This window comes from Hippopotamus amphibius, chromosome 4 (genome assembly GCF_030028045.1).
Source record: "Hippopotamus amphibius kiboko isolate mHipAmp2 chromosome 4, mHipAmp2.hap2, whole genome shotgun sequence".
Taxonomy (NCBI): Eukaryota; Metazoa; Chordata; class Mammalia; order Artiodactyla; family Hippopotamidae; genus Hippopotamus; species Hippopotamus amphibius.
The window spans coordinates 45023758-45035975 of record NC_080189.1 but is presented as its reverse complement, the minus strand read 5'-3'; the positions used below and the strand labels follow the sequence as shown (position 1 = coordinate 45035975).

General features: G+C 36.6%; 1 protein-coding gene across 10 annotated transcripts in view; it reads left to right on the top strand.

Moving 5' to 3' along the window:
• Positions 1-12218, top strand: part of BBS9 (Bardet-Biedl syndrome 9) — a 452928-nt gene that overhangs the window by 162989 nt on the left and 277721 nt on the right. For all 10 annotated transcript variants that reach the window (XM_057732077.1, XM_057732081.1, XM_057732080.1 and 7 more), the window contains one exon: positions 11019-11200. In XM_057732077.1, coding sequence (XP_057588060.1) covers positions 11019-11200 — 182 coding nt within the window. The remainder of the gene's footprint in view (positions 1-11018; positions 11201-12218) is intronic.

Below are 12218 nucleotides of genomic sequence, written 5' to 3'. Positions count from 1 at the left end.
TTAATAAAGGGAAAAAGAAAAAAAAAATCCAGAACTGATCCCAGAATGGAGCAGTTCAATAGGATTGATACTAATATTTCTGTTTCCTTAGAGTCTCAGCTGTAAGTGTCCTTCTAATCGCCTTGGATTTTTTCGCATTATTCTGTGACCAGCAGAGCTTACTTTACTGTTCGTTTGTAAGCCTCGGTGTGTGGGGAGGGAGAGGGTACAATAGTGGCTCCTTCCCCTGGGAGTGAGTGAGCAGTGGCTCACTGTTGTTTCAGTCGGGCTTGGAGGTGCCTGTTGCAGAGGGATGCCGGTAGCTCAGGTGTAAACAGAAAGTCTTGGGCCTCTCTCGTTTTTTGTTTTTTTTTTTCTCGGCAGCCTCCCTGCTGCTGGTGTTCCAAGGGGTTTTAATCTAGCCCTGCCCGAGTGCCTGAGGGTACTTGTTATCCCTGAGCACCTTAGATGGCCCACAGGGCGTCTCTCCACTGCCCCCTGCAGGCGCCGAAAGAGAGAGAGAAGCTATGCCCTTGGTTCCTCCCCGCCCCACCCGTGAGCCTGCAGCATCCAGCCGCCATCATGGCCGGGCAGCTCTCAGGGGCAGGCCCTCCTCGCCGCAGACCTCTTCCCTCCTGTCCTCTCGGTCCGTCACCTTACTGGCAACAATTTTTCTCACCCTGAACCAGCTCTCCAGTTCCCACTCTCTCGCTCCCCAGACCCTCTGTTCAGCTGTGGATCGACGTCTCAGTCCGGGAGTGCTGAGCTCTGGTGTGGACCCTCCATATGTTTCTCACTCCCTCCCGTCTGCCACAGCTCCGCCGCTTCACCCTCTTTGAGCCATCATAGATGCCTCCCTACCGGTTCTGTCGGGCTCCTTGTGGTCCTCTCTGGTGTCCGAGGTCGTCTGCTGGTGTTCAGCTGGTTCTCTGTGGGAATTATTGCGTCCTTCGGTGCATTCCCAATGCATCTGTGGAGAGGGATGCATTCCACATCCCTCTACTTCGCTGCCATCTTTTTCTCTCCATATTAACATTTTATAATGTTCCTGCCTATGTTACTAGTGAATTTTGTTCATTCATTATATTGCTTAGCACATAGAATCTTGTGTTATCTAGAAAGGAATATAAGCACATATTTTCCTTAGTGACCAGAGATGAACCACACCTCTGTAAGCTTTTATGACATGTAATATAGTGTTACTTAAAAAAACATTATTTTAAACACAGCAGTATCATGTAGCTGCACAGTGAGTGCCTGTGGAATGAGTGAATGGGAAGGACGTGATTGATTCTGTCAAATACCACATGAAATTGAGGAGTACTGAGAAAATTTATTGTTTCTCCTCCATTGGGATCTTTCATTGGTTTCCCATTGCTTGTGGGGTAAGGTCTACAGTTCTTTGCAGGACATTCAGAGCCTGTATATTTTTATCATCTTTAATTTTTATCACCAACCACTTTTCCATATGAATCTTCTTGAGGAGAAATAGACTTTCTCGCTGATAGAAACAGGTGTGTCTTAAACTTATGCTGTTCCACTGTTCTGGAATGCCCTCCCCAGCCTATGCAAATCATGCCTTTCCTTCTAGGACCAATTTGAGTCTTACTTTATCTGCTTCCTTTTCTTCGTAGCACCTGTCACCTTTGAACTTATTATATATTTATGTCTCTTTGTTCATTGTTTTTCCTCTCCTTACTAGAATGTGAGCTCCAAGAGGACAGAAATTTTTGTCATTTCTTCACTGATATTCTCACTTTGAGAACTATTGCTGATACATCTTTTATACTCAAATAGATATTTGTTGAGTATTAATTTGGTTCTGGCTTTAGTAAAATACTTCCTGAATGCCCTGTACTCTGTGTAGGGTCTGTGTGTGTGTGTGTGTGTGTGTGTGTGTCCCCTTTAAGGAGAATGCTTTGTTGGAATGCCCTAGTCCTTCTTTTACCCAATTCCTGCTTGTGTTATCTCCTCTAGAAAGCATTCTCTCTGCTCACTATCTGATTTTGATGTTCTTTCACTTTGTTTTTATTGGCTCCCTTGCTTACATCCATCATTCATCAGAGCATGCCTCATACATGTCATGCATTCTTGTTTGATTTACATATCTGTAATGGCCACTGTAGTTTAAGTTCTTTGAGAAAAATGACCAGTGTAACCTGCCTATCTATCTATAACATCTAGAATGATGCCTGGATACAGTAAGTGCTAAATAAATGCATAATTTTCAATAATGAAAGAAATTAGCGTTAAGTCCTTATAAACATATTTTGCTTCCTCAGTGCAAAATAGGCACTTCTAGAAGTAATATCTTTTTTTTTTTTTGGTTTGCAATTTACCTGTTTAGTCTTGTGAACACAATTAGCCAGATTTAGTAGTCTTGTGTTGACTTTCTAGTAAGTCTAATAAGAGCTATGTTTGAAAGAACAAGCTAACGTCTGAGTTTTTGATGCTTAGAAATTTATTACAAAAGGTATTTTGTTCAGTCTATCTAACTACAACCTCTGTAATTTCTGCAATTTGCTGTGACAACTTCTTTTTGCAGAGCTATTTCTACTATGATATCTTTGGACTCTGGCCTTAGCTCCTCCATCTCACTTGTCCTTTTCTTGGGCATTCTGATTACCATGTCTCTCCTATTAAATAATCCAGCTCTTGATTATGGAAGCTAATTGTGGATAGCAATAATAACTGAAAACCATTTACACAAACCTCAAATTATACCTTAAAAATTGTTTAAAATTTTCCATTCTAGGGAAGTCAACATGGAATAGTGGGCAAAAAAATACCTGACTGTGAATCAGGAAACTTGGCTTCTAGGCTTGATTCTTCCTGCTCCCAGATTTTGTATTCATTACGAACTATGTGTGTCAAAATGTTTTGATACAAAGCTTTGCCTGAGAGATGGTCATATGGAGAAGGACAAACAAGGCCTAATTATTTTTAAAAATTGCAAAAGTAACTTCTCAGCACATAAGAGCTAAAAATACACAGGTGGTTTCCTTAATGCCTGACTTAATTCCAGTAAGAGCTTAATACATTAGAAAATTATGGCACCGAGTCATGTCTTCTTTCATGGATCAGGGAAGGACTCCAACATCTAGTTTTATTTATGGAAAGATTCATTGCTTTGAACTTTTACTTTTGAAAACGTTCTTCTTTTCCTTGGGAGAGAATATATTTGCATACTAGCTTTCTTGGCATTCATATGTTCAAGGCTCAGTGCCAGGTTAGAGCTACCACCTGCATACTCTATCTTCTCACTCCTTTTGGCATTGCCTTATTATTTGATGATTCGAAGGAATAAGGAAGGGATATTAGATAATAAAGTTGGGTTTATCTTATATTGATCTCAAGGGTTCCATTTAAAGTATTATGGACAATTACAGAGGTCTTCTGGATTTACTTGTTAGTCTATAATTATTGACTGGTATATGGAATGTGGTATTTTTGTATTTGCTTATAAAGAGGTGAATTTTGAATTCTTTTGGAAAGTTTATTATGGATGAAGTCATTGTGTCTGTCACTGAGGGATACAAATTCAATGTCACATAATTTCTGCCCTGAGGGAATTAACAGCCTGGTTAAAGGTGAAAAACATGCAAAAATTCAGACATGCTATAACATTTTGTAGGTGCTATTATAGAAGTATAGTAAGGTAATAAGGTAATTTGAAGGTAATAAGATTGGCTATGGAAGAGGTACTTTTTAAAGGAGGAGTCAGTATTTACAAGGTTGATTGTGTCAGTTAACTTTGCTGTGTAACAAATCATCTCAAAACTTAGTAGCTTAAAACTAACTATTTATTTAGCTCATGGTTCTGTGAATTGTCAATTTAGAGCTAAATTTAGCTGGATGATTCTTCTGCTCTGTACTTGTGTATTGCTTATCTGGGCCTACTGTAACAAATTACAACAAACTTGGTGCTTAAAAACAACAGAAATTTGTGATTTCACAGTTCTGGAGGACAGAAGTCCAAAATGAAGGTGTCAACAGGATGTTTCCCTTTGGAGGCTCTGAGGGAGAATGTATTCCATGCCTCTCTTCTAACTTCTGGTAGCATCTGGCAGCCCTTGCTATTCCTTGGTTTGTAGATACATTGCTCCAATCTGTCTCTGCCTCTGTCTTTATCTGGCCTTCTCCTCTGTGTTCCTCTATGTCTTTTCCTTTTTTGTCTCTTATAAGGACACACACAATTGGATTTACAGCCAGTCCAGGATGCTCTCATTATTCCCTTAGCCAAAGCAAGACACAGTCCAGTCCAGATTGAAAAGGTGGAGGAATAGGCTTCAGTTCTTGATAAGAGATGATATAAAGTCACATTTCAAGAGCCATGAATACATAGAGGGAAAAAAATTGGGCCATCTTTTCAGTCTACCACACTGATAAAGAGAAATGGGCAGGATAGAGGGGAGGGTTGAATAAGGGTGGGAATGGGTGCTAAAATGTGAGGCGGTACCCAGGTCATGTCAAGGTGGATTTTATACATTATCACTATAGGTATTTTGTGTTGGTGGTATCATTTTGTACATATTTGAGTCGTATGTGTATATATTTTATTTGCTTCTTTTTTGATCCCCCAGTTTTTTATTATGGAAAAGTTTAAATATATACAAAGTAAGTGGGTGGTATCATGAACTCTCTTGTAACCAGTGCTCAGCTTCACCAAGTATCAGTGTTCTGGCGTGCTTGCTTTTTCTACTTGTCTTATGGCTCTTATGTTTTCCATTCGATGTTATACTTATCGAGGTGCATGTCTTACTCTTTTACAGGGTTACAATCTTTTTCAGCTAATTTCTGATTTGTGTGTGGTCTATAGCACTTCAGATGGTATCATGCATATAACAGGTGTTTGAAAATATTTGACGAATGAATGAATGAGTGAATGAATGGTGAGCAAATGAAATATAGTGGAGAAATGAGAGGCAGATAGTCTATAAAATAGAGTAGATGAATATCATGCACCTTCCTACTTTTTGTTTTCTGTTTCAGTATTATTTTGGTAAAGGCATAAGAGAATCCAAAATTGGTTTAACCGTAAGAACAAATATAATTTGAGGTAATTCTAGCATAAGAATTACTTCTCTTTTAAGGCATGATGTCTTCACAAGAACTAACCAGAATGCCACATTCCTGTTAGATTCTGTAGATAGTCATTAATATGCTTTATCACTCACATAATTTTATCAATTAATAACCCTCATCCAAAGAGATTTAAAATTTTATCTAAATGTAAAGAGTTGGAACCTGCTGACAATACTAACTTCTAAATGGCTATCAAATATGCCTTTACTACTGAATTCCAAATGGTTGTGTCAGCAAATTTCATCTCAACATGAGGAAATAACTGTAATCATTTTGTATTTAATTTTGTAGATTAAAGGCAAATGTCATTCACATGACATTTTGTGTGGAATTGGTCTCTTTTCCTTTTCTCTTTTATTTGCCATATGTGACTCTTGAATATTTAGGCACTGTGCTTAGAAAAATAATGAGAAAAAAACCTTCTATAGCTTATTTAAAGTATAGTTCAGTTAAATGTCAAATCATTCTGTTTCTTAGCATTTTATGTTTGCTGAATACGTAATCTCCTCTAAAAAATCATTCTGTATGAAGCATCATTTGCTGCCTTCTGAGGGCAGCTATGTAGATGTGGAAAGTTTCAAATCTGAGGCCAGAAAGTCTGCAGGTTTCCTCAGCTGTGCTTATTACCTCCTAGTAACCATAATTTATTATTTTCTTTTTTCTGGTTTCATTCTTTTTTTTTCTTTTTTGTTTTTGTAAAGTGGAGGCAATACCTTTTCCTCATAAGGCAATTGGGGGGATTAAATTAGATAATGTGATTATATCTTCTAAGTATGTTTTGATCTATCCCCTTCTCTCCATTCCAATCATCCTTGCTTGGACTTCCTGTATTAACCCCACCCAGAGTGGTCTATCCACATTCCAGTCAGAAGAGATCTTTGTCAAAGATGAATCAGAACGTTACCTCTTACTCTTCTACTTTAAAACCTTTTGTTATTTCTTAAGTATAAAATTCACAATTTTTAGCAGAGTTTACAAGAGAGTATATGATTTAACTCTATGTAATTTCTGCATCCCTCTGAACTTTTTTTGAGCTAGCTTCTTGTTTCACTGCTTATGTAATATATTTCCTTGTCTTGGAAAGATGAAAGGCTGCAGGAGGAACAGGTTTGAGTTGGAGAGGAGGAACCAAAATAGGGAACTCAGTTGTAGCCATGTCCAGCTTTAAATATCTGTTGGTCTTCTAATTGGAGATATCAAGTGGGCTGCTGGATATACACAGTTGGACTTTGGGAGAGAGGTCTGTTTGGAGATATAAACATGGGAGCTGGCACAAAAAAGGTATTTAAAGTTATGAGATGGAAAGAGTTCACCAAGGCCAGAGTCCTCTGCTTTTAGTCTGTCCACTTTTAATTAATTATTAATTAATTAATTTATTGGCTGCCTTGGGTCTTCTTCATTGCTGTGCACGGGCTTTCTCTAGTTGTGGCAAGTGGGGACTACTCTTTGTTGCAGTGCCTGGGCTTCTCATTGCAGTGGCTTCCCTTGTTGTGGAGCATGGGCTCTAGGCAAATGGGCTTCAGTAGTTGCAGCACATGGGCTCTGTAGTTGTGGCTTGCAGGCTCTAGAGGGCAGGCTCAGTAGTTGTGGTACAAGGGCTTAGTTGCTCTGCAGCCTGTGGGATCTTCCTGGCCCAGGGATTGAACCTGTGTCCCCTGCATTAGCAGGCAGATTCTTAGCCACTACACCACCAGGGAAGTCCCTGTTCACTTTTTTTTCAATCTCTGAGGATCTACTTGTAGGTCAGGATCTACCTTCTGCGTCTTCTGCCCAGTGAAGCCTTGCTGTGCTCTTTCTTGTATGGTCACTGCACTGCACTCTTCTTATGGCATCTGCCATGTTCTATTGCCATTGCTATTTTTTTTTAATAGGTTTTCCTTTACAACTACACCAGAGTTTTTTTTTTATGGGGCAAGCACCAAATCTTATTTGCCTTTGTAACTCCTGTGTAGCAGATGCTTAATAAGCCTATCTTAAATAAATGATGATGAAGTGACTCCAGATATATTCAAGCGACCAAGTCTAGCCTGATGGGGCTGAGGAAGAGCTGCCTGCACTGACTCTGTGCGCTGTACTTAAGAGAAGTGCCTTTAAATCACGTGCTCCTTACTGAGGCAGAGTAAAAATTGGGTGCAATAAATAGTATTTAAGTTTTTAAGATTTCTTTGATATATATATCATAATAAAAACCAGACTTTGATAATTTAAAATATTTCTATTTTGTATAAAGTGTGGCTGGACAAGAACCTTTAGATTCAGTGCATGCTCTTTTCATTTGTTTTTAAAGCTATTATTCATTTGTTTTATTATATTAGCAACAGAATGTGTTCATTTTTTATCTTTTGAGCTCAAAATACTTTCAGGTTGCTCATTTTATAGACTGGCTTTGTCAGAAAAAGAGAACTAGATAAGATTTAATTCCATAGTTTATTTAACCTTTAAGTTGCTGATTCAAGTGACTTGTACATTTCTTTTGACCTTTTCCTTTTGGGATATACTCATTTTCATTGATTTGTAAGAATTCTTTACTTACTAGGTGAAGCATATAAAATTGTTTTTATAGGTCAAAAACAGTTGAATATCCACAACTTCATCGGGTTCAACTTAAATCATATATTTTATGTTGGTTGCCAAGGTTTTCCCAGTTTGTTTGTCTTTTGTTCTTTTTATTGTCATGTATTTTTAAAGCATATAACAAGTTTAAAATATTTTTTCTGGTTTAATTTAGAAATCCTTTGCTTTGTAGTTTCCTCTATTGCTTTCTTGCAGCAGAAGTTCTTTCCATCCCAAGGGCAGATAAATATTTTTGTAGTTTCATATTTTTAAATTTAACTTTTAAAATCCATCTGGAATTTTGTTTGAATGTATTGTTAAGACCAGGATCTGTTTACTGAGTGATGAAACAATTACTTTCAGATTCCTGAGCTAATTCTATTGTTTAATTTCATGCCCCATTGCTAAAATCACAGAATTATTATGTCTTAGCAATACAACATCTTTGACCTTGAGTCCTCATAAAATACATTGTTCTGGTTCCTTGATTTAGTTGATGTATTTCAAAGACCAGAATAATCTAGAGACCTTCATTTTGGCACTGTTAACTCTACTTTAAAGATGCAAGTAATAAGGTACACAATACTTGATTTATTTGATGGTTTCTTCCAACATAAAATTCTATCACTCACAAAATTTTACACATTAATTCACATGGACAATGTTGTTTAAAAAATGATCTTTAAGTAGAAAGATTAAAAAAATCTTGATTGTGTTTTTCTTTTATACTTAAATTGGGCTTTATACTGAAGTTGGGCTTAACTTTAGGAACTATATATATACATACACAAATATATATATATATATATATTTTTTAAATTTTGCTTTACATTTAAGATACAAAGTAATGACATTATTTATATATTAAATAGTGCTTATAGGCCTGTGTCAGAGTGCTTGTCCTGTCATAGATGTTTTAGACAGAAATTTCATTGCTTTATTCTAAAGTTTTTAGAGCTTGTGTTAGTGTTCCTATGGAATAAAACAGGCAATGTTAAATGAATTCAGCTTATCTGAATTCCTGTTATTTGATCTAAATTGTATATAATGGCCCTAATGCCATTGTGATAGGAAAAAAGTAAATTGCTTAAGTTTTGTAATTTAATGTTAAGACATTCTGGTGACCCTTGTTAATAAGCTCTTTCAGTGGAGAAAGACCCTGGCTCCTCCCTTTTCTGTTTAGACAGCTCAAAACACCAGTAAAGAATTTTTTCTTTTTGAGACACAGAAGAAGTATGTGCCTACACTACTATTCAAACTCTATCTGAACTCAGAAACTTAATAGGTTTGGATAAATTTTTAGATAATCCCCTGTGTCTAAATTGTTGCTATCTGCCATCTAAAACAGTGGGATGAAACTGATTCTATAATAAGCTATCCAATTCAAAGACCAAATAAATTTGGATAGTGGGGTATACTTGCATTGGCTCATGCTAGGTTTCCTTTATTATGGACCACTCAAAGGGTGAGGATGTAATGGAAATACCATTTTGGATTCAAAGAACTGATGATCCTCACATTATCTGAGAAGCTGTCTTAGTTTCCTAGTGTTTCCTTAGGATTTATTGTGTTCCCAGATTTCAGTAGGTTTGGGTGGAATGGGGAACAGACTACAGTCACAACTAACTCAATGGGGACAGAGGTTTGCCCTCTTGAAATGGGCTCGTCTGAGCTGGAAGTTGGGATTTCCATGGCCGCTAGGTGGCTTCAGTTGCCTGCAAAGAAAGGGTCAGGCCCAGAGCTACTAAAGGGGTGAAAACATTTTATTTCAGGAAAATAATTTTATTTGGGAGTATTTATTTTCTGAGCTAGGTTGACAGAACCAGTTTATTAAACCTAAAGAGCTTTGAGGATCATCTGGTTTCACCTTCTCGTTTTAGACATAAGAACATTTAGGAAGACTTCTCCAAGTTGACTCAGCTACATAGGGCAGAGTCAGAGCTAAAACTCAAGTCCTCTTTTTAGCTTTTAGCTAGTTTTTTAGCTGTTGAATCAGTGATACCAATCTATTTTTTTATTTTTCTGAAGTCACATTACAAGAATTATGTATAAGTCCTGGAGAAAGTATGTATAGGAATATTGTGTTGGAAGGCAGGTGGTAAAGTGGTTGCTGGTGGCCACCTTATGGGAAGGATTGCGCAATGGTAGTATTGATTCTCAAGTTGAGCTTTTGGGTTAATGAGCTGACCACTTGCTGTGACCCAAAGTTGGGGAGTTTTAAAAGTCCTATTCGTTCTGAGTGAGTCCTAGACCCTTATATACCTTAGCTCCTTTTCTTCAGATAAATAGCAACATTTCTTTTTAAGTTCTTTTCTCTCTCACGTTTTCTGTTATTTTTAATTAACATTTAACCTTTAGAACAGGGTTGGAAAACTTTTTTTTTTTAACTCAAAGGCCAATAGAAAAACACAACAAATAAAACTAAAACATTCATTGTATATCAGTTCAAAATGACTTATGACGATATTGAATTTTTTTCCCTATGGGCAAGGTAGGCAAGAAGCAAATATTGTTCATCTCAACTACTTTTTATAGCAAGTTCAGGAAAATGTACAACTTTTATTTTTAAGCATTTATGCTCAAGTTATCTATAATTTATATATTATGGCTATTTCTAGAGAATAACAGAGATAAGGGAGCCTAAGAGAGAAGGACGAGTAAAAGGATGGGGAGGGAAAGAGATAATCAGGATGAGAAGAGTGATAGAGAAAGACCTACTCAATGAGAAAACGGGATACATCTATCTAAGAGTGAAGGGAAAGAGAGAACAGACCAGAGAGCTACTTGAGTAGGAGTATGTGTGAAGGAAACCATGGTGAGTGGACCTGGGGAGGAAGCAGAAGTGTGTGTCCCAAGGGTAGAGAGAAGGAAAAGGAAAAGAGCAGGGGTCACATTTCTCCTAAAGCTCTATTAGGGCTTCCTCCGCTAACCTGGCCATTCCCTTGGGTTGTCCCATCTTCCCTCCTGTGCCTCAGCCCTAGTCTTCAGGCAGCCAGCAGCCTAGCTCTTGATCCATTGTAGCTCCATACGTGTTGTTCACTGCTTATTATGAATCTGCCAAGTGGGAGGTACAGTGAGGATTGAATGATACAAGTAAGAGCTTGAAAAGCTCTTAGAGCAGGAGTTGCCATGTAGTTATATCTCCAAAAGTGGCAGCTTTAATAATAATTGTCTTTTATCTCCTGCAATAAATTGTTACATTAGGAGTACTTCTGTAAATGTAAATCATGTTTGAAACATTTAAATTGAGCCCTTGATATAAAGCTTTAGAAATAGATGCATCATGTAGTCATTTTCTAATGGTATGTTGAAGCTGAATTGAATAAAAATCTAGTTGGTCTAGATTAAATCTAAGTCCACCAAAAATTTAAATATATCTCATTTTCTCTTCTTTTTTGTAGTGATTTAAAGGGAGTGGTAGTCACTCTGAGTGATGATGGTCACTTGCAGTGTTCATACCTGGGAACAGACCCTTCTTTGTTCCAAGCTCCAAAAGTTGAATCTAGAGAACTAAACTATGATGAACTTGATATAGAATTGAAAGAACTTCAGAAAATCATCAAAGATGTTAACAAATCACAAGGTATCTCATTTTCAGCTTTTTATTATTTGATTTTAGTGTTCATTGTAAAATTTATGTTATTTTGTATATGGATAGTGTTTTGTACATATGAGTTGATTTTCTGCCCCAGGTTTAATTAAAGTCATTTTTGTAAGAACAGCTTTGCTCTTTAACACACTAGTCTTTGTGCTTAATTTGTATTTTATAGCTTTTGAAAAATATGTCCTATTTAAGATAATACTTTTGTTAGTGTGTTTCAGGGACTGCGCTATCTAGTTTTTCTTTAAACTGTAAGAAAGGAACATGTATTTCTTTGGGTAGTGGTTTTTGACCTTTAGAATTACGTTAAAGTTTAGAGTGATCATTTATTAACTTCTAATATCCCTGAAAAAATTTTAGTTGCTTTTAAAAGAAACCAAAGCAGTACTTGAGTTACCACTTTGTTACTAAAAATGTAGTCATTTGCAGCCTAGTGATATAATTTATGTTTGTAATTAATTAGCCATCCAAATGGAGTGCAGCTTGTGGTATGCTGATTTCTAATGACTCAGAGGTTGATGGAATTTTCAGTTCCTGAGTTTTGTATAACTCAATATTATCTTACTTTGGGATTCACAAGGGTATAATTTTATTGTAAATTAAAAGGAGAAACAAAACACCAATCCTGCAGTTTGAATTGGACATGTGAAAAGCATTAAAGTTCCTTTCTCAGGGTCAGGTAAAAGTATTTTTTTAATGAGAAAAAATATGGACTATTTTCACATAAAAGAAATGTTAAAACAAGTAAGAATAATAAAAGAAGCAGAGCATCAAAAGCCAACCAAAACAGCAGAGCCAATCTTAATCCTGGTCCAATCACTTTACTAGATTTATGTATTTTTGAGTCTATATCACCAAGAGAGATTCAGAGGGATTTAGATAATATATTTAAAAAATATGAATATTAAAATAAAATTATTATGCTTTGGTTTTACACGTTCTCTTAGAAAGTTTTGAAAGTAAACAAGTGAAACTTAGGTCTTTTAAGTACCTCCAATTA